Raw genomic sequence first — 22,933 nt, forward strand, 5'->3', positions numbered from 1 at the left:
TTTTATTATTATTATTTTGTTTTATATATTTAATATTATTATTGTTGCCATTATAAAATTGTTACTATCATTATTTTATTATTTATCTCTGATTTCGTAACATAAAATTGACGAATTCTTCAAACAATTCCGAAATGAGAAATTGTCTTCAAATTGAAGGTAATTTATTACGATGTTGGCAAATTTTTTAATTTAAGACACGAGTTAATTTCATTGGACTTTTTTTCAATACATATTCTTATAATTTTATTTTCCTTTTTATATGTCTATATTTCATATTTTTATTTTTTACGCCTGGATTTTATGACCATCCAGTATTCATATAAAGCAGTCATCATTTTTCTACTTTGTACTTCGTAATCTTATGTTCTCACTATTTTCCGTGAAGCATAAATTAATTTTTAATTATAATTTTAATCTATTTAATTTATTTAATTTTTACTATTATTATTATCATTTTTTTACTATATTCTTATTTTTAGTTATTAATAAATTGCTTATTATAATTATTTTTTCTAATTAAAAAAACTTGTAACAATACTTTGAAAGAATATCTAGAAGAAAAAAATTTGTTTTCAAGAAAGTTCATTTATAAAGCAAAAAAAGAAAAATTGCTCCAGATTATTTTTTGGGTTAATTAAAAAACTTGTAAAGTTTACTTTTTATAATAAGAAATTGATGAAAATAAAAGGAGCATTTTTCAGGACTAATTATTTATACGCTGATTGTGAAATAAAATGATTAAGCGAAATATTTATATATACGTACGAAAATGGTATGAGCGGATTAAAACAAAACTGCAGATTGTTTTTGAGCTGTCAATTTAAGTGAAAATTTTAGTCTTAAATGAACATCTAGTTTTTTATTAAGTATATCCACGTCCCAAGGCTTTCTAAAAATACCCGAACTGAAAAAAAAAATTTGCCCTGAGCGTATTAAAAAAATGACACTATACCCAAAGGAAAAATTCCCTTTGTTAATTAGAAACATACTTTTTTTTATATTATAGGGAAAAAATGAAATTTTTAATCAAGTTTCTTTTAAAGTTTTTTGTAAAATAATAAGTTTTGAATTTTTTTTTCTTTTCTCTTTTCATTTTGTTATAAAAAATATTTTCAGAGATTTCTTTTAATTACTCATTTTCTTTACCGTTCGAAAAAAATTGCCATTATAGTTAAAATTATAATTTATTATAGTTAAAATTCAAATTCAAATTTAAATTAAAAATAAAACATTGATAATAATCCAGGAAATGAATAAATAATTGTTTTGAGGAAAATTAGAGGAAAAAGATGTTAAATATACAGAGAAATTATTGGCTTATTAATTATGTGAAATTGAATAATCGAGTGATTCGTGAAGCCATTTGCACTAAAATCATAAATAGCGAGCATTCCAAACGATGCCAATTATTCAGACCTCTTATTATATTCAGCACACCCATTTCATTACAGGTTTACCTCTCGCCTTCTCAAGGCCAAGTATAAGATAAAGATTACAACATTTTTTTTTTGTTTATTTTTTATCAAAACTTAATTTCTGGAGTATTGATCTTCAAGAGATTATTATTCTTTGTCTCGAGTGGACCGAATTTTTTTGCGAAAAAAAGTCAGTTTTGGTGTTCAAAAAACAAAAAAACACAAATTTTTGGTCTTAAAATATTCTACTCAAGTTCATAATTATTAATTAAAATACTACAGACTAGGAAAAAATTTTATTTAAACCAAATATAATTTATTTAAGATAAATAAACGAATATTTGTCATTATTTGCAAAAAATTTGTAAGTTCTGTTAAAATTACACTCGAAAAAAATTTATTTGATTCAAATAAACGATTACTTGGCTATCATCAAATAAATATTTACTTGAATCAAATAATTTTTATTGAAGTCAATTAAATTTGAACACCCAGAGAAAAGATATATTTGACTCAGAGCCAAATGGACTTTTTATTCGTTTCAAATAAATTTTATTTGGTTCGAAAAAATTTTTATTTAATATGAAATAAATTTTATTTGTAAAAATTTTACTTGATTTAAAATAAATTTTATTTGGTTTCAAATCAATTTTATTTGGTTTCAAATAAATTTTATTTGGTTCAAATACAATTTTACTTGATTCAAATAAAATGCTATATTTATGTAGAATACAATTTTTATTTAAAACAAATAAATAATTCACCAATAAAAATTATTTGATTCAAGTAAATATTTCTTTGATAATAGACAAGTACAAAAATTTATTTGATTCAAATAAAAAAATGGTTCTTTGAATTAAATAAATTTTAGAAATTTATTTGATTCAAGTAACCGATTGTTTATTTGAATAAAATAAATTTTTTTCAAGTGCATTAAATTTATAAATTAGAACAAATTTTTAATTAAAAATTGACTGAAACTTTGTAATTTGTTTGTTTGTTTGTTTGTTTTTCACTGAATTTTCACATGTCATTTAAAAAATTAGCATATCTCGCTTACTCTCTCTCAACGACTGCATCGATTCTCCGCGACCTGCTATAAATTTCAAACAAAGATAATGAGAATTTCTTTTCTCGAGCTAACAGACGCCAAGGTTAATTGAAAATTATCTCCTGACTTAATCGACTTTAAGTACATGAAACTTGATTCTGATATTACTTTCCAAGTGTGCAATATTTTCAATATTCATAAATATATATGTATATGTAAAGTAATGAAACAAAAATCGGTGCTAATAATAGTAACGAGATCATTTCGGTGTAACTTCATTAATAGTAAATTAAAAGCTTAATTATTATTGACTGTATAAAAGAATTTCTGAATAAAGTTCTTAATATACGAAATTTCCCCGCGAAACTGTTTAGTCTTTTTTTATTTTTTTTTTATTTAGTGTTTAATTATATTTTTTATTTTATTTTTTTAATTACTCTTGTCAATTTATTTTGTCTTTCTTTTATTTTTATTTTATGTACTTCTTAATTTTTATTTATTTCTATTCATTTATTTAATTTTATTTATTTTTTTTTTACTTATTTTTATTTTCCTTTTTATTTCCTTTTTTGTTCACTTATTTTCATTTTCCTTTTTATTTACATATTTTTATTATCCTTTTTATTTACTTACTTTTATTTTCCTTTTTATTTACTTATTTTTAATTTCCTTCTTATTTACTTATTTTTCTTTTACTTTTTATTTACTCATTTTTATTTTGAATTTATTTTCAATAAAACATTTGTTAAAAATATTTTCAAAATATTTTCAAAACTAATTTTACCCTATAATTTTTCTGTTTTTTTGAAAAATAATTACTACCCTGAATTTTTACGACAAAAAAAAATACATGAAAAACAATCAATTTTCGTACTTTTGCAAAAGCAGAAAAAAAACATAAAAAAAAGAGATTTTCATTGTGCAAAAAAAATGTGAAGGGCGTATTTTTGTTTGTTTTTACAATATATCGAGTACTTATCCTCTCATCTCGACCTATATTTATTCCTCCGTAATAATAGTGATGTAACACCTGTAAACACCTAGAAACCAAAAATTTCTTTCTTATTATCATACCTTTGTTTATGAATACTTTCATATTTTTTAGCCAAAAATAAATATTTTCTCTCTCGAAAAAAAAATATTAATACATATATTAAGCAAACAAATAAATAATTATATCAAAATTTAAAACAAGTTTTGTGTTCGAAAAGTATTTCACTTTATAAAAAAACATTTTACTTCACTTCTCAGCGATTCTATGCACTGAAAAAAATTTTTATTGGTTCAAATAACAGATTATTTGTCTATTGACAAATAAATATTTATTTGAATCAAATAATTTTTATTTAAACACATTTATTTCTTTTTAATTTTATTTGGTTTGAAAAAAATTTTATTTAATTTGAAACAAATTTTATTTGGTTCGAAAAAATCTTATTTGATTTGAAATCAATTTTATTTGGTTCAAGTAAAAGTTTTATTTTTTTCGCGTAAAATTCTTATTTGAATTTTGAAATAAATAAATAACTCACTTTTTTTATTAAAAAAAAATATCTATATTTCTTTAATGCAAATAAATTATATTTGCGGATTAAATAAAATTTTTCTCTGTGCGATATTTAGAGAAATACCATTTCAATCGATTTAAATAAAAATTATTTGACTCAAGTAAATATTTATTTGATAAAAGACAAGTAATCTAATTTTTAAATCAAATATTTTTTTTTCATTGTAAGAAAAAAAAATAATTTTCTGGTATTAAAAAAAAAAAAAAAGAATCCGCTCAAGGCAAAAAATTGAGACACTATTTTATTGTTCCCGAATTCGATTCAAGCTGCGCCGAGAAGGTCGATATATGCGATCAAGATTGAATTCACACGTTACGTAATTTGGTGTTTAATTTAACAATTATAGTGCATATATACGATTTTTTCTCGACATTTTTATGGACGCATCTCGTAAACACAATTGCAGCAGGTGAAAAAAATTTAATTGGTCCACTCTCTCTTATTTTAAAACAAAAAAAAAAAAAAATAGACGGCGTGAAACAATTTTTTCTTTTTTTTTTTGTTTCGGTAAAAGTGATTCATTCAAACGATGTTTCAATGAAAGTGAAATTGATCGATTGAAAATATCGTAGTTGATGTCACTTTAGAGCTGTGCACGTCCAGATTATGATCAAAAGTCGATTTATATTCACATCGTGCTCAATGGACACGAGATCCTCGTGCATTTACCTTTCGAATTATATAATCAAAAATGTATATATAGGATATAAGTCTCTATTCGATCAATCGAATAGATTCATATATACAATTTTGAAGGACCTATTTATAATATTAAAAAAAATAATAATAATAATAAATGTAATCCCTTTCATAAAAGGAAATGTGTTTTTTATTTTTGATTGACGCATTATAATTTTATCATATATTTAGATTTAATTACAATTATGATTGATTGATAATAATAAGATGAATTAATAATAGCAATAAAAAAAACCATAAAAATATGAATTATTATTATCCCTAAAAAAATTAATTTGATTCAAATAACTGATTACTTGTTTATTATCAAATAAATATTTACTTGAATCAAATAATTTTTTTTGAGTCAATTAAATTGAATTTGAATCAATAATTTCAGTATTTAAAGGAAATACCATTTGACTCAAATAAAAAAAAATAAGAATTATTTGATTCAAGCAAATATTTATTTGATTCAAGTAAATGTCTACTTAGTTCATGTAAAAATGTATTTTAACTCCATTGACTTGAATCAAATAAAAAATATTTAATTCAAGTAAATATTTAATTATTATTATTCAAGTAATCGGTTATTTTAATAAAATAAATTTTTTTTCTTAGTGTATTGTTATTCAAATAAAAATTATTTAGCTTAAATAAAAATTATTTCACTCAAGTAAATATTTATTAAATAATAGACAATTAATCGGTTATTTGAACCAAATCATTTTTTTCTCAGCGCACAATTACTTTTTTTAATAACTAAAATAATTGATAATAAATTATTTTCATATCCAGAAAAAAGATATATTTGACTCAGAGCAAACTAGACTTTTTATTTGTTTCAAATAAATTTTCTCTGATTTAAATAAAGTTTTTTTTTTAAATTAAAAAAAAGTCTACAAATTATATAAAATTTATTTAGTTGAAATAAAATTTTATTTTGATTCAAAATTTTATTTTATTTTGATATTTTGATTCATTTATGTCGAATTAAATTTTTATTTAAAACAAATAGAGAACCTTGTTGACTCTGAGACAAATATAATTTTATTTAAACCAAAAAAAATTTATTTGAGTTAAAGAAAATTATATTTGTCTTTTTTTGTAAGACACAATTTGATATCCATTTATTTAATTTAAATAAATTAATTAGATAAATTGATAAATTTAAATAAATTTATTTAAATAAATTAAATTTCATATCTAAATTGAAAAATTAAATCTGAATTTGAAAAATTAAATCTAAATTCGAAAAATCTATACTTAATATTTTACAGTAAAAAATATTTATAATCTTTTTTTTGTCATTGGGACTATAATTTTATAAATTTAATTCAGTTTTTGTTATATTTAATAATCAATTATATGGTCTCATCCTGAAAATATATAGTGTCGAAAAATTGAAATATGGAAAAGAAATAAACGACTAAAAACGAGGAAGTGACACTTGTAAATTCCAAAACAGAATATTAATAACCCCCGAGATTTCAACAGATTGCATACAATCTTTAACATTAAACGGTCCATTGTTCTTTGCGGAAGCAGAGTAAAATGATATATGAGCCCCGACTATCACGTAATGAACATATATATTTTAGCTTTCACGTACAAATATATTTAATAATTTATTATTATTGTTAATATTTGTATCATTCGAATAGGAACAAAATCATTCATGTTTCATCATTCTTTTTTTCATAAACAAATCATATATTATATTGCGATACAAATTAAATGCATTGATACAATTTATTCTCACCAAAATATGATTTTATTATTATTATTATTATTATTATTATTATTATTATTACACTGAAAAAAAATTTATTTGATTCAAGTAAATATTTATTTGATTCTAGACAATTAATCTGTTAGGTGAATTATAAATATTTTTTATCAATTGTTATTAATTATTCATATTTCATTTTTTAAAAAACGGTAAAAATCTCAACACCTAATTTCGAATTCATGTGTGAATTGAAAAAAAAATAAAAAAAAATATTGAAAAGTCATATCACGTTTTTAAAATACAAATTTGCGTGACTCTAAACTTTCGTATTTTGAAACTAAAACAGACAAACTTACATAAAAAAAGAAATTTTGAAATCCAATTGTTTTTCTAGTATCTATGTTCTAAATTCAAATAAATATCGAAATTTATTTTCTACTGATAATAGAAAGTAAAAAAAGTAACTTTATTTTCTTTGTCTTTGTATAAAATTCGCATCGTTAAAAATAAATATAGAAAAAAATAACTAAAAAAAAATTTCTAAATAAAATTTTAAATCCATCTTTTATCTTTTTGATAAATAAGAACATTTTCTTCTATTAGACTGAAAAAAAATTTATTTAATTTTTTAATCAAATAATTTTTTCTTGAATCGAATAATTTAGGCTTAAATCAAATAAATTTTAAATGACTCAAACAATTTCTACTTAAAACCATTTTTATTTCAATCAAAATAATTTGAGCCAATATTTTCACTATTTTAAGCAAATACCATTTAAATGATTGAAATAAAAATTATTTGATTCAATTAAATATTTTATTTAATAAAAAAATAGACAGGTAATCAAATTTTTTGTTTCACTGAAGTGCAAAAATATTAATAATTTAGCAATATTAATGCGATTTATTTTTTGAAATTAATTAAATTTTATTTTCTGATACGCGTCTTTTAATATAAGAAAATAACTTTTTATAGGAGAATGTAAAAGAAATCATAACTGAATTACCGGGCAGTGGCCGTCCTTGTTAGAATTAATATTTGCCTTTATAAATATATGAACTCAAGGACAGATATAAGAGCAAATATCCGTGAAAGGTTGAAATTCCAGACAAAAATCAAAACTGTCTACTGTAATGAAAATTTGCAAAAAGAAAAAAAAATTCTATTTTCTTTCTTATTTTTTTTTTTTTAATTTTTCAATTATTAATGCGATTCTGGAATTAAAAGTAGTAAATGAAATGAATGGAGAAAATATATTTTAAAGATATAAAATAATTTTTTTTTTTTATTTAAGGAAAATGTCAATATTCTGTCAAGAAAAAAGAATAAAAATCTGAAGAATATATAATTATAATATTCATATTTTGAAACATATCAGTACTTGTGTCTAATTATAAATTGAAGCCGACTCATTAACATCATGTCAGAACTAATTATAATTCTGACAATAATATAACAGCCTTTTTGACTTGACATATAATAAATAATGTTCAAATACCGCAACATTGTAAGTTGCACAGTTGAAATTAAAATTAATTTAATGGACAGTTTTTAAAACTCTTTTAGTATTTCTTTCATTATTTTTAATTTTTATTATTTTCTACTCATATTTTTGCATTTTTTTTATTTATAATTTTTTATTTTTCTTATGATTAAATAATAAGTCATAATTATTTATATTTTGTTATTTTTAATTTAATTATTATAAATGATAAATTATTATAAATAACATCTTCTTTTAATTTCTTATGAAATAAATTTCATTTTTTAATAATGTAATTATAAATGTAATTTACTTAAAAAAAACTACGTGAAGGAAAAATTAATTTTTAAATTAATTATCAATTAATTGAAATTAATTAATTATTATTAAAAGCAACAATTTTAATTTTTTTGCGTATTTATATATATTTACAAATATTAGTTACATTTATCTTATTTTAATTTAAAAAAAATAATTCCATTTTTTTAATAATATAATTATAATATAATAATAAATAAATAACTATATTATTTATTTTTTAAAAAAAGTTCACGAAGGAAAAAATATTTTTTGAATTAACGATTAATTAATTAAAATTAATTAACCAATAAAAGCAACAATTTAAATATTATTTGTATTTATAAATCTATAAATAGTTATATTTATCATATTTTTTACATTCTTATTTTTTTAAATAATATTCCATTTATAAAAATATAATTAAATTGTTATTTAAAAAAAACTATTTTTTGAATTAATATTAATTAATTAATTAATTAATAGATGCAAGAATTTAAAATTTTTTTGTATTTAAATATATTTATAAATAGTTATATTTACATTTTTTTAATTTTTAATAAATGTAATGCAATTTTTTAATAATATAATTATATTGTTATTTATTTTTAAAAAAAAACTACACGAAGGAAAAAGTAATTCTTGATTTAAACTAATAATTAGTTATTTTATAATTTATACATCTTTTTATAATACGTTTATATTTTTTTTACAACATTATTAATGATTAATATCGACATTTATAAGGACCACATTGCACAAGAATAATTTTCGAATTTTACAAGTACTTTTCAGAAAGGCGAAGAAAAAACATTGCAGATACATAGCATATATTAAACCAATTTAAAGTAAAATTATGTAACTGAATTTTTAATTCCATTGAATTTTTTTTCAAGGAAAAAAATATAATTGAAATTTTCGGAACAAGTTGTTTTAAAGATATAAAAGACATGTTATTTAATGACAAACGTAATAATAAATGTCAACTTCAATTTACATAACATTTTTGATAATTTATTATTCATTCAATTTTTGAATATTTAAATTTAAACTTCCCCTAATAGTATGCAACCTGTTGTGATCAGGTGCAACATTTTCCATCCTTACCGACCAGTGACATTATCGACACTTATTGTCCTGTCATTATTTACAAACAAAAATAGAAACGTTAGCAAATTGAATTATTGTGAATTATTAATGTATTTAATTAGTGACATTTGGTGATTTTTGAATTTTACATTTCTATTGAAGAGGAAATGATTCGTTGTTTAAAAATTGTATATTATTTGACTGACTTGATAGTTATTGACATGTCATCGAATTCATAACAAGAGGACATAAATATTGTGAGGTTTTTCACGTTAATTCTCTTTATTTTTTCTATAAAACTACTGTTTATCTGTTAGAAAGCAAATAGTTATCAAATTTACATAATTTGGTTGAGTAATGACATAAATTTGTATTAATCTATTTTCCTAACCTCACTTTTTTACTTGTCAAAATCATGTTATTTGTTCACAATTATTATCAATATTAAATGATAATAAATGTTAAGTAACTGTTTGACAAGTAATTTTTTATTATTATTATTTATATCATATTTAATATTCAACAATGTTTGATTAACTTTTTGTTTTCTAAATTAATCTTTTCCATTACTGCTTAACTGACTCTTTTCAACATAAATATCAAACTTCTTGTTAATGTTATTCTTACAAAATTGCAGTTGAAATATTTTACTAATTGACGAAAAAAACAGAATGGCTGAATGTATTGATTCAAAAGAAACGCAAAATGGAAATCATCGATCTTTATTTTATAAGAAACCGATAAGTAGAAATAATTTTAAATTAGAAATAGATTATGATGATTCCCCACAAGAAACAAGACGACAAGAATTTCTTAACCAGCAAAAACGGTTAGTTTTTGTCTAAAGAAATTATTTTTCATTTCATATTTAGATAATTTAATTAATTAATTAATAATTTAATAATTAATGCATTTTCTAGAAATCGAGAGACTGGTTATAATAATACAAGAGGAATTTTACCTGAAGACTACGATTCTGAAAATGAAGAAGAAGAAATGGACGTAGATATTAAGAAAGCAAAAAAGAAATTCTTTAAACATCGTCATAAATATTATGAAAATCATTTAATGTTATCGGAATGGTTATTGGAAGTACCTGAAGATTTCATAGACAAGTGGATAATGGTTCCTTGTCCAGAAGGTCGAAGAGTTCTCCTCGTAGCTCGAAAGGTGAAAAATATTTATTTAAATTGTAGTTGAGCAAAAATTTTCTTTTTAAAGGGACTTTTAGATTAATTTAAATTCTTTTACAGGGTAAAACCAAGGCGTACGATAGACGTGGCAGAAAATTGTCAACGTTCAATTCAGCACTTCCTGGTGGTTCCTCAGAAGATTATAAAAGCAGTTGTTCAATGTTAGATTGTATTTGGCAGCCAAAGGAGAAAAAATACTATGTTTTGGATATTTTAGCATGGTCCAATTATCCATTTACCAATTGTGAAGTAAGTTAATTAATTAACAAGCAATTAACAAATATTAATAATCGTATTCCGCTAGTTTATTCACAATTTGAAATTGGTTGAAAGCTTTTTTGTTTCCTAACTTTTTTTGATAATTTTCCCTTTCAATTGCTTTGAATTTTTAAATTAATGTATTGAATTCTTGCGAAGAATTTTACTATTTTTATAAAAATAATTGAATTTTTCCAAGAATTTTACTATTTTTATGAAAATAATTGAATTTGATTACAATTTTTAAAGACAATTGACTTGTTTGGAATAATTTAATTAATTAAAATTCTATTGAAAATAATTGAATTCTTATAAAGAATTTTATCAAAAGATTAAAAATTAATCGACTTCTTTCAAAAATATTTATTATTAAGTAAATAATTAAATTCTTGCGAAATATTTTATTATTTATAAAAATAATTGAATTCTTACTAAGCATTTTATTTGCTAATTCAAAATTTGAACACTGAACAGAGATTAAATAAAGTAAAATTAAAAATTACTTTTTAATTTATTGCAGACAGAATTTAGATTTTATTGGCTGCAACATCAATTGGGTGACATAAAGGAATTGGAAGAAAAGAATTCAAATAAAAATAGATATCCAATTGCACCACTACCGAGAGTATTCTGTAACAGTAATATGTCTTCCGTTTTAGAAAATTTACCATCTATAACTTTAGATGGAATTTTATTTTTTCATCGTGAAGCCGATTATACACATGGACGAACTCCACTTGTAACGTGGCTCAAACCATTTATGCTCCCAGAAATCCTAGGCATCGCCGTTCCCTCATCAATGAGCGAGAAACCAAATGGATATATTGATCTTGAGCATTATATTTCGAAAAAGAAGAAGAAAGTAACAAGTGAACTTGTAAGTTCTTTTTTAAATCTTTTTAAAATTTCAATAATTTTTGAAAATATTTATTATTATTTATTAATTTTAAATTAACTATATGTACATTTAATCATTTTTTTAATTTAATTTACAGATGGAAACTGTTTGTGATGAACTTTCATAGATGTATATATAAATAATATAGTTATTTTATTTTTCGACGATTTAAATTTGTTTAGAAGTTATATTTATGTTTTTACATTGAAAACAGTGAGCTACCTCGACTTAAAAGTGTTTTAGTAAATTAGAAACGTAATGAATAAAAGTACGTTTTACAAGAGTAATGAAAAATATTTATTTGGATGAAAATTGAAATTAATTTGAAGGTGTCTCAACATTCTGCACATTACTTACTGACGACGAATTAAAATCATCACCTAAAGGATAAATATGAGCGACTTCCAAAGCAATTTCATTTAAGAATAACAATATATTATTAAGAGTTTCTGCATTCATTACTTTCATCTGGAAAAGAAAATGATATTCATGAGAACTTCAAAATTCACGTAAGTTTTTTATTCCTAAAATTATTTTTTTCTATTTCTATTTTTTTTTCATGTTTCTACTAAATTCTACTAATAGAATAAAATTTGAATACTTACTCTATTTCCTACAATCGAAAAAGCCGGTAGACTAAGTTTATGAAGTCTACATAGTCCTAAATTTAAACCAGCCAGTTCTAACATTTGTCTATTAGTTATTTTAAATAATTTTTCCACACATTCTATTCGAATGGTTTGTTCACTCTCCTCGTCTCCGACACAGACACTGTAAATTGAAATTTTCAAACGTTAACAATTTTTCTACAATTTTTCAACAATTTTTCTCGCAAAATATTATAATTGTAATAATAATTACTTAGTCCAGAGTTTTCTCAAGTCCCTATAGGTAAATTTGACGTTGATAGTGTCTGCAATTGATAATCTCGGCACTACGTATTCAAAGATCATCAAATCGTCTTTTGATTTTCCCTTCGATCCTAGTGCACTTAAATTAATCGCAGTGAGCCATTTAAGATCGTGTTCATTAATTGGCAATGGAGTGACAATACAATCGAACATTCGTGATAAAACCGAATGAACAGCTCCTATTGTACTTTGAGTGCCTTTACATAAAAGAAGTGGTAGAGAGACACTCTCGTGATTTATTAATTCAATTGTACTAGTTCGCCAAGAAATTAAAAATCCTGTGTAAACACATGTTTCTACAGTTCCCAAAGTGGCGAATAAATCTATCTGAAATTTATTAAATTAAAAATTTATCTCTTCTTCAGGGTTGCGACAAAAAATTAATTTTCTTTTTCCCTGATTTTTCAGACAAAATTTTCACTTTTTCCCTGAATATACAGAATATTTTAATTGACGCTAAAAATGATTAGATACTTAAAAAAAAAATTTGAAATTCTATAAAATTTCAAATTGAAACCTATTGAAGTTCATCTATTTATGAAAATTGTAAACGCTTTTAAAATTCAATTAAGTTATTTAAAAAGAAATTATTGTCAGAAATAAAAAAAAATTGAATGTTTTGTATAAGAATTCGTGGGTATGTAATTTCATAGTTTATGAAGCAAACAAAAAATACACCAAAATTCAGAATTTTCTTATGAATTGTAAAAATTAAATTTTTGTAGCAACCCTGAATTAATTAATTTAATTGATCCAGTCGACAGTGAAATATTACCCGAATTGCCGGAGCATCCTTAGGACTTGGTTTTGGACCAAAATTATTCAGTTGGGTAAATTTTGCCGTATATGAGACGTTTTCTTTCAAAATTGAACGTGCCACCTCCTCTCGCAATTTCTTAGCATACATTTTCATTTTAATCTCATCATCATATTGGAAATTAAATAATGAAGACACTCCCCACAAAGTCCAAGTCTTTTTCACCAATTCTAAAAATTTTAATTTCAATCACAAATTAATATTATTCTAATTTCTACAATTTCCCTAAAGTTTTGAACATTCAAATGAATTATATTTTTCACTTTTTCTAATTTCCATTTATTATAAAATAGTTTCATAATTAAGAAATTAACTTTTAATTACATAAATATTTAACTATTTTTCATTTCAGTCTTATAATTTTTAAAAATATCCTAGAAGGCAAAAAAGTTTAAACTTTCAAAAATAAGCAGCTTATTTAAGAGACATAATCAAGTAAATAAGCAATATATACACTGATATACTTTATGACAACTTTATGTTTAAATCAATTTTACCATTTTAAATAGTTTGAGAATTATGCTCACGAGTTTATGTCATAAATGATGATAATTTCGTTTCTAAATTATGAATGTAAACAAACGTACCTTCGAAACTTTCGTCGTATTCTATGGGTTCATTTTGGTCTATTTCTCGAAAACTAAAAAACTGTCTGGTTCTTCTTCTACTTGTTGTTGTGATACTTATTAATGTTCTTCCAAGTGTGTCATTTTGATCTTCTTCCATGTTAAAAGAAATGAATAAATGACTAAAAATCAAAGTATCGTGTATACAAACATCAAAATTTGTCAGTTACAATACAAACATAGCGATTTAAGCATTACTAGTGACAGAATGTCGAACTAAATTTAAAGGCCGGTTTCAAAGTCGAACATAACCTATAAATTATAAACATTTTTTCCGCATTTTTGTCATGTTTTTCTTTAACAGAAAGAAAATACAATTTACGAATGTTCAAATATTTGCGGTCTTATTTTTTCATTAATTGCATAATGTATTTTCACCGAGTTTTGTTATTTAATTTTTACAAATGTTTGAAATTTAAAACATTTAGAATAATATAATTGCATTATTTATATAAACAATTATTTCTAAATATTGTCTTATGTAAAATTTTGTATTTCCAAAAGTGATTATGCAATTCGAAGGATAATTCACATTATACAAGCAGAAATTTTCTTATTTTTCTAAATTGATCGTATTTTCGTATTATGTATATACATAATGTCGAAAACTGAAATTCCTTCTTTTACGAGTGAGGAAAATTCGCTCACGTGCTCCGAAAAAATTCTCTCATTCATATGCAGTAGCATGTGAGCAGTCTTGAATTGTAGTTCAAGTTTATTTTGTAATTTTTACAAGTTTCTTAACCATTTTTTTTTTTTTTTAAACACAACAATTTGGAAAAATCATGTACACGGTTTCAAAAGGTCCAAGTAAAATTGTGGCAAAAACACGAAGAGGTAAGCAATTTTTTTTCACAGTATGATGAAATCTTTATATAGGTATAAACTCTATCGTTTCAAGAATTATAATAGAAAAGAAAGAATATAAAATCAATTTATAAAAAAGAAATTTATTTTATTTTTTAGGAATAAATCAAAATCTTGAACGATTAGAAACGTTACGAGATCTTACCAGAAAGCCAGATCCCGATGATGATCAGGATGTTATCCGGTAAAAAAAAACTATAATGATATTTTCTATTCTTAACCTCACTTTTACCCGCAAGTATTCTTCGTAACCTCGTGGAGAAAACTGATCTTATCAATTGATAAGTTTGTTTTTAGACATATATTTCTTTCTTATCGAATTGTCCCTCGTCTTTAAGTTGAAAAACCTTCCTATAATAAATAATTTTAATTTTTTATTGCCAAAGAAAAAATTGTTTATTTAACAAAATTTATAACTCGAAGAGAGTAAAAATTCTGTTCTCATTTATTTTTTTTATAAACGACCTTTGCTTATGAAAATCAAGCCAACATGACTTTCATATTTCTCGATTTTTCAAAATTTGTAAATATTTTTTTGAAATTTTTTCTATTAAAAAAAGTTAACTTTTTTATACTAAAAAAAATTAATTTTTTCTATTATTGAAATGGAAATAATTTGAGGTAAATAGAAATCAATTTACCTAAATTATTAATTAATAAAATTATTTACAGTCATGTACCAAAACCGGTTTTTCACATGAATGGAAAATCAAAATTAAATTCCCAAAGGCATCAAATTCAAGAAGTTATTACACCACAACATGAAGAACTCATCAAATTCGTTTATGAATGTAAGTATTTTTAAAAATGAAAATAATAAATGAGGGAAGAGTTTGTAATAGTTATAAGCTTTTGTACTTTGAACTCCTGAGTCACGGTGATTTGTTCGACTTTTAGGGCGAGCGAATAATTAATTTGCATTGTAATATTTGCATTTATTTAATTTTCAAGGCACATTTAAATTTATTTTGCGTTATTTTCTTTTTTTTAATAAATATATTTTTTTCTAATTTCTTTCATCTATTGCAGCGTGGAGCCAAGTAAACATCAGACAAAGGAATTCGTCGTCTAACGGTTCCGATTGCTCTGAACCTTCCAGTGAGTAAATAAGATTTCGAAATCAAAATTTCTACTTTCGGAAAAACTGAATTTCTAATTTACAATTTTAAATATAGTTGTAAACATATTTTTCCATTCAAGGTAAAAAAAAACATGTTTTCAAAACTAAGAATACAGGGAAAATTTAAATATTAAAGACTTAGTGAAAATATTTTTTTTACACTTGAATAAATAAGATAAAATGTTTTTTTATAGGTCCAAGTTCGATAGTCTACTATAATGATGGTGAACCAAATGATATTTTGCAGGGTAAGACCAATTTCTGTAATTACCTGCTATTATGTATGCAGTTCTTGGAAAATATGATTTTTTTCCCACTACTTTAAAAAATAAGATTTATTTTTTGAATCATACAAGTCTCAAAGAACTTCCGAGAAAATTATTTTAAAAAATTGATTTAGAAAAGATTCGGGTTAAATATTTTAGAAAATAATTGAATATTGGAATATTTATGGTAAAATTGTTAGAAAAAATTTAATTTCCAAAGGTTTCAAACAGATATTTTTAAAGATTTTAATTTTTAATAATTTTAACGAAAAATTCTAAACTTAGTTCTTTGAAAAACTTTGATTCAAGGTTTTTTCTTTAAATTATTTACTTACTAGTAATTTTTTTGGAATTTTTGAACAAAAAAATTATTAAATTTTCGAGTAATCAAAATCAATCCTTGAATATAATTAAAAAAAAAAATTTCAAAAGGTTTCAAATTAAAATTTTTAAAATTTTGAATTTTAAATAATTTTAATAAAACAATTTTAAAAACTTAGTTCTTTGAAAAAATTAATTTTTACAAAAATTTATAATTAAAGTTATTATCAAAATAAGGGAAAGAGTTAAAAACTTATCTGGAAAACAGGGAAAGGCTTTTTAAGTTTTCAATTATTTTAATAAATAAAAATCATATTATAAACTTTTTGAACAAAATATACAACTTTTTTGTCAATTTTAATAATTTGAATCGACTAAGACGACAATGTTTTGGAATTAAAATATCGATCCGAGACCTATTCATGTAATTAATTTAATTAATTAATTTATTTTATTAACTTTTTTTTCTTTTACAGATTTCAAACCATTCGATTTGGAGTCATGGTGGGGTAAGAGATTGTTTAACAACCTTACCAAGTCACTATGAGAAGGAAGAATGTCGTGTGGGAATTTCAATTGAGAAACATCACAAAATTTTGTAGCAAACGAAAAAAAAACAAACGTTATTATTATCGGAGATAACGAACAAGTGAGTCAGAAAACAATTTAGTTTATCTAGTACTCGAACCTCAGAGCACATTAAGGGATATATTAATTAAATTATATTTCCCGAGGTCGTTTCTTTTTATATACGTAGTAACAGGTCTCAATCGACTTTGGATCTCAGTGATTTTTAATAATAGACATATATAAACAAATTATCAGAAGCCGTGTAAATAATTGATGCTTCCAATACGCTTGAAGAAACAAAAAAGAAAAAAAACGACTGCACAAGATCTGTTGTTTTTTTTTTAATTCTTAAAAAGGATATTTTAGCAGGTCGTTGAAAAGATATTTAAAATACAAAATTTGCCGAGTAAACACATGTCTGAAGGGGGCGTGAGAGCTTAGCGCAAAGTGTAGACAATAAAAATAGAAAAATGTGGAAAGCGTGATTTATAAAGTTTTGTAAATTTTTTTTTCACAGTCCTCGTTTCGCGAAAAAATTATATACATCAGAAATGGAAAGATTTCGTTTTACCAGATTTTATTTGGAAGACTATTTTACAAATTTCAAAAAGAAAAAGAGAAAGAAGGAAATTTTTTCTCAACAGCTATAAATGAATGTGTGTGGTGTTGGTAAAACAAATTTTTTTGATCGAATAGTGATGTAAATATTGTAAGCGCCCGGTTTTTTTTTTTAATTTTAATTTTTTTTTTTGGTTTTTTTTCTGTGAATGCATGAAAGACGTTATTGATTGTTATTGCGACTGCTATGAGAACCTTTTACACTCTTAGTATAACTTTGTAGACTGACATATGTTTAAGATCGTTATGTTATTTCTTCAGGCAATCGAAGAATTCATATAAGTTTGTTTTCGATGTCTCCATTTGCAAGCTATGCTGTGTGGCAGTTTTTTCAAATGAAAATCCTGAAAATTTATTATCATCAAAAATAATACAATTTGTGTGTAGATATATAATTTTTGATGATTTTAATTTTTTGTACGGCTTCTTTAAAATATTATATTATTTTTAACAACTGTTATAAACAAAGTGTTTAAACAACTGTTAAGCGTTATATCCAAGGCACAGTTTGCAAACGTAGTCGAAATTGTAGTGCAATTTTATTTGGCTGTTAACAGCCAAATTTTACAGTTGTTATAGAGAATAAAATATATCTTTGTACACAATGTCAATTTGTTTTATTCGAGCAAAGCTTTCAATTTGGAGATTTCATTTCAAGAATCGTTAATTTGGATAATAAATAATTTTTTTAGAGAAACGATTCTGTATTTTTTATTTTGATTTTAAAAAATCGCGCCGAACTCAAGCATGTGCATTGTGATTTGACGAAGTTGCCCGAAGGCTCGAAGTTCGTTAAATTTCGGTTTGTTTATAAAGGTGTCAACCGGGGTTTTATACACTTCATAAATCATCAAATTAATCCAAAAACATCAAAAAGTACTTCATGTTTCTCTCGAATCTAGTGTTAATTTACAGGTATGTTTCAAACATATAATTATTTGAAAGGAATTGTAAAATTTAGCCTAAATTCGAATCGTCCGACAATTCTAACCTATAAATGTAAACATATTTTGCAGGTTGTTCTCTTTTGCATAATTGTTTTCGTGGAATAATTCCGCTGTTATTTTTCTTAATCAGATAAGAAGTTATGAGTATTGAGGGAGAGGAAAAAGTTGACAGTGATTTGGATGTAACGAAAGAGGAGGAGAACGTTACATTTTCCCATCAGGAATTAGTTAAATTAACCAAGGACGCAATTAGTAAGATAATTGAGAGTGATCCTCTTTTCGGAGATTTACCACAAGATGCAACATTAGAAGAAATAAAAGCTCAGACAGCAGTTGCACAGGGACAGGCTATAACTTTATATTTAAATCGTGGAGATTTGCCAACACTAGGAGTAGTAGTAAGTTCTTTCAATTCTATTTGCTAATTTTATTTTATTTCTTTTTACTTATTTTTATATCTTGCGCTGAATTTCATTATTTATTAATAAGATAATTAAAATCTTGGGAAGAATTTTATTCAAATTTTTGAAAATAATTGAATTCCTAAAAAGAATTTTTAAATTTATCTAAATATTTGAATTATTACTGTGAAGAATTTAATGCCAAAATTTCAAAATATTTGATTTCGGCGAAGAATTTTGCTATTTAGAAAGATAATTGAAATGTTGACGAGTATTTTTTTTAATTTTGAATATAATTGAATATCTAGAAAGAATTTTAATATTTATTAAATTTATTATTGATTTATTAAACTAATTTGAACAGAATTGAAATTAAAATTTTTCAAAACAATACTGCATTAAATGTAATAAACTTTATGTTAATGTTTTCGAATTACTCCAGGTATCACCAAATAATACAACAGTTCTCGATTTAAAAAGAGCTGTGAAGCGCGACACAAATTTGGCTCTACGCAGAGAAAATATAAAGAAACAAATAAGTTGGAAGCATATTTGGAAAAAATATTACCTCAGTTTCAATGGTACACATCTAGTGAATGACAATGAGAACATAAAATCATACGGTTTACATAATAAGGCTGAACTGCGTTATGTCAAGAAGCGAAGGAATAAGCATATGATTTCAAGATAATTTCCTCATTTAATTTTAAGGTAATAAATCTTTATTAACGTTAATTTTTAAAGAAACACTATATCTACATTAATTTATTTTCTTTTGAAATTACAAAAAATTTAACTTTCCTCTTCGTATTCTTCCTTATGAATTTCGCCTGGTTTCAAAATTATACATTCTAAATTAGGATTACAATCCTCAAGCATCAGGCAGGTCAATTCAAAAGCCACGGAATCCTCGTAATTTGTAACAATTAATTTTTTAAGATAAAAAAGTTTATAGAGTGCTTCAAGTCCACGTTCATTGAGTTTAGGACAATTGGAAACATCCAAATATTCCACGCATGGTATCTGTCCAACGACACGATCTAAACACCATTCGTCAAAAACTGGATTTCCACGGAAACTCAACCATTTCACACGTGTGAGATTCTCAAAATTTAAAAGACCCTCATAGTAGAGTTTCATATCGGTACAATCAATAGCTGCGGCAATGAATCTTGCATCAAATTTTTCGGGCAAATCTTCTGGTTGTTTATCATCGATTTTTTGATACCATTTTTCTTTGTGACGAAATTTCACTCTTCCACCACGAAATATAACAAAATGAGCAACTCCCAAATCGGAACCAAGAATATTAAGACGTGCTGGTATATATTTCTGTTCTTCTTTTTCCACTTCTTTAATCGATTTTGCATAATTTTCTCTTAAAGCACGAAATGAATAATCGGGTTCTTCTCCTCGTATAGGATTAAAAAAACTACCGTCTTCTGGTTTACGGTCTTTTTTTGCATTTGGTGATTGTGTTCTATCCAATAATGAAAAGATACTTTTTGGACTTTTGTCGGGTTCTTTTTGCCATTGTCGTAATTTTTTTTCTTGACGCTTTGCAGGTCCCTCGGTTAAATCTATACAATAACATCTCGATATCACGTGATTATAATATTTATATTTTAAATCACTTTTTTCAATTGTCCTTAATAATTGTTTGATTATCATTGTTTTTATTTGAAAATTTAACACTCTTTAACACAAAAAACAAAGTAGAGAAGTCGGAGGGACCGGGGTGTTTATTTTAGGTTATGTTTATGTTAGTTTGTACTTGAAAAATTTAACAATAGAGGACGCTTTTATAAACGCGGGATATTATGAACAAAAATATATTTTTTAAGACAATTTAACAATTTTTGTTTAATTCTACGATCTTAATATCACTTAATATCAAAATAAGATAGAAAATTTACTGAATTAATATTAATTAACCAATTCTATTTGAATTTCTATTTTTAAAATATTCAGGGCTTCAGAGCCCTTTGATGTATTTCGATCTTTTCGATTCAATGGATATTCTAAAAGAAATAAAGTTTTCTTATCTATAGAATTTTACGATTCAAGGTCAACTATAACAATCAGTGTCAAATTTTTGTTATGTGTCAAATTTGGAAAACAAATGTAAATATCAATAAATATTTTTATTGTTCTTGTCTACTGTAACTAAGAATACGAAATCTTGTTTTTGAATGTCTCTTTATAACGAAAAACAATTGTAGAAAAGTGCATAGTTTCATGTTATTAATTAAAAATTCCATTGTTTTCAGAGTGTATCAGGTTATCAGGAATTTTATCGTCTCTTGTGTACAACGTTTTCTTAATTAATTCATCAAATCTACTCTCTACTTTCATAATTTAGTTAAATTTGTAATATTTTGTTAATATAAAAATTTTTCCAAATGGAGGATATGAACGAAGAGGTTAGTAAAATCAAAGGATTTGTTAATAAAATTTGTTAATTATTAATTTGTTAATTAAAGATTGAAATAGAAAAGGAAAATTAATTGAAATATTAATTTCAGACGCAATTTGTTGTCGATGATGTGAGTAAAATTATCAAGGAAGCAATTGAGGTGTCAATTGGAGGAAATGCTTATATGCACAACAAAGTTAATCAATGGACATCGAATGTTGTCGAGGCTTGTTTAGGAAATCTTACAAAACTACAGAAAGCATATAAATATATAGGTAATTCTTTTTTTATTCAATTTGCTTTTTATTAATTTTCAGGGTTGCCCCAAGTCAGGGAATTTTATCAAAAATACTGGAAAAAGAACAAACTTTTAGAATTGTACTCCAAAAAAGTTGATTTTTGGTGGACAAAAATATTCTTGAAAGACATAAGGAACTGAAATATTTTTCACATTAACTACTTTTGAATCTCAATGATTCAATGAATTTTAAAACAATGTCTTAAATTTTTCTTACTTCTCAAAATAATTAAATTTATTTTAAATAATTAATTTCTAAAATAACATTCTTTAAGTTAATTAATTTTAGTTAACTTCAAAAGAATTTAGTTGTAAAAAATAATTGTAAATTTCAGAAGGATTTAAACTAAAATTCTTGAAAATTTCAATTGCTGTGAAGAACATTCATAGCAATTAAATATTTATTTTAAAAATTAATCAACTTTTTAAATAATTTTATTATTTTTATAATGCAATTGGAAAAAATTATTTCAAAATTTTTTAATATTTACCTTTGAAGTTTAATAATTTTTAATTAAATTTTATTAACAAAATTGTAATTGTATTTTAGTCACGTGTACGATAATGCAAAAGAATGGAGCAGGCTTACATACAGCGAGTTCTTGTTATTGGGACAATGCCACCGATGGAAGTTGCACAGTTCGTTGGGAAAATAAAAGCATGTACTGCATCGTCTCAGTGTTTGGTCTCTCAATCTAGGTATTTGTTAATTATACAGATCTAGTCCAGGCAAGATCAAAAAAATATATATAACAATAACAAATGGTGCCCTTGATAAAAAGAAAAGTTAAAAATATCCAAAGACCAACCAACTAATTGTGAATTTATAAAGTTTTTCAAGAATTTTAATCAATGACGATTGATTTTTAAAAACAATTTCTTTTTTATTTAACTAATGCAGCAAATGTTAAATTAAAATAATAACGAATCATTATTTAATGAGAAAAAAATGGTCTTTCCTACGTTAATAGAGAAAAAGAAAAAAATGAATGAACCTCTTTATTCTTGGCATTCATATTTCTGTTGTGCTTAATTAATCGATTAAAATAAAAAAAAACATTTTTATAAAATAAAATAGTTATTTATTGC

At 23.7% G+C, this 22,933-nt stretch overlaps 5 protein-coding genes across 10 annotated transcripts; 3 read left to right on the forward strand and 2 right to left on the reverse strand.

Moving 5' to 3' along the window:
* The first annotated feature begins 9,361 nt into the window (after positions 1-9,361).
* LOC122512407 (snurportin-1) lies at positions 9,362-11,949 on the forward strand. 4 transcript variants are annotated; one of them, XM_043628203.1, is made up of 6 exons: positions 9,362-9,666; positions 9,955-10,146; positions 10,238-10,487; positions 10,571-10,759; positions 11,289-11,645; positions 11,764-11,949. In XM_043628203.1, exons 2-6 carry the CDS (start codon positions 9,989-9,991, stop codon positions 11,791-11,793), a joined length of 984 nt encoding a protein of 327 aa, XP_043484138.1. In that variant the 5' UTR covers positions 9,362-9,666; positions 9,955-9,988; the 3' UTR covers positions 11,794-11,949. The 4 variants fall into 4 exon arrangements, with proteins under 4 accessions (XP_043484138.1, XP_043484137.1, XP_043484136.1 ...); XM_043628202.1 differs by having other exon boundaries at positions 9,362-9,579; XM_043628201.1 differs by having other exon boundaries at positions 9,363-9,574.
* Positions 11,950-11,982: 33 nt separating this feature from the next.
* On the reverse strand, positions 11,983-14,259 carry LOC122512405 (centromere protein L-like). Its single transcript, XM_043628199.1, has 5 exons — positions 13,982-14,259; positions 13,353-13,564; positions 12,528-12,904; positions 12,272-12,437; positions 11,983-12,134 (listed from the first exon to the last, which is right to left on the reverse strand). The coding sequence occupies exons 1-5, from the start codon at positions 14,118-14,120 to the stop codon at positions 11,985-11,987; spliced, it is 1,044 nt and encodes a 347-aa protein (XP_043484134.1). The 5' UTR covers positions 14,121-14,259; the 3' UTR covers positions 11,983-11,984.
* Positions 14,260-14,453: 194 nt separating this feature from the next.
* LOC122512411 (MAPK regulated corepressor interacting protein 2-like) lies at positions 14,454-18,387 on the forward strand. Its single transcript, XM_043628209.1, has 6 exons — positions 14,454-14,857; positions 14,987-15,071; positions 15,560-15,678; positions 15,917-15,985; positions 16,202-16,255; positions 17,071-18,387. Exons 1-6 carry the CDS (start codon positions 14,806-14,808, stop codon positions 17,139-17,141), a joined length of 450 nt encoding a protein of 149 aa, XP_043484144.1. The 5' UTR covers positions 14,454-14,805; the 3' UTR covers positions 17,142-18,387.
* Positions 18,388-18,540: 153 nt separating this feature from the next.
* On the forward strand, positions 18,541-22,914 carry LOC122512409 (dynein light chain Tctex-type). Of its 3 annotated transcripts, none has more exons than XM_043628206.1 (4): positions 18,541-18,697; positions 18,799-19,127; positions 19,573-19,841; positions 21,401-21,533. In XM_043628206.1, exons 2-3 carry the CDS (start codon positions 18,870-18,872, stop codon positions 19,819-19,821), a joined length of 507 nt encoding a protein of 168 aa, XP_043484141.1. In that variant the 5' UTR covers positions 18,541-18,697; positions 18,799-18,869; the 3' UTR covers positions 19,822-19,841; positions 21,401-21,533. The 3 variants fall into 3 exon arrangements, with proteins under 3 accessions (XP_043484141.1, XP_043484142.1, XP_043484143.1); XM_043628207.1 differs by having other exon boundaries at positions 18,860-19,127; XM_043628208.1 differs by lacking the exons at positions 18,541-18,697; positions 18,799-19,127; positions 19,573-19,841 and adding exons at positions 21,164-21,254; positions 21,656-21,821; positions 22,395-22,914 and having other exon boundaries at positions 21,401-21,553.
* Positions 19,835-20,901, reverse strand: LOC122512408 (distal membrane-arm assembly complex protein 2). The gene has a single exon (XM_043628205.1). The coding sequence runs from the start codon at positions 20,799-20,801 to the stop codon at positions 19,923-19,925; it is 879 nt and encodes a 292-aa protein (XP_043484140.1). The 5' UTR covers positions 20,802-20,901; the 3' UTR covers positions 19,835-19,922.
* Positions 22,915-22,933: the final 19 nt, after the last annotated feature.

The sequence above is a fragment of the Leptopilina heterotoma genome, unplaced genomic scaffold (genome assembly GCF_015476425.1).
Source record: "Leptopilina heterotoma isolate Lh14 unplaced genomic scaffold, ASM1547642v1 Lhet_99, whole genome shotgun sequence".
Taxonomy (NCBI): Eukaryota; Metazoa; Arthropoda; class Insecta; order Hymenoptera; family Figitidae; genus Leptopilina; species Leptopilina heterotoma.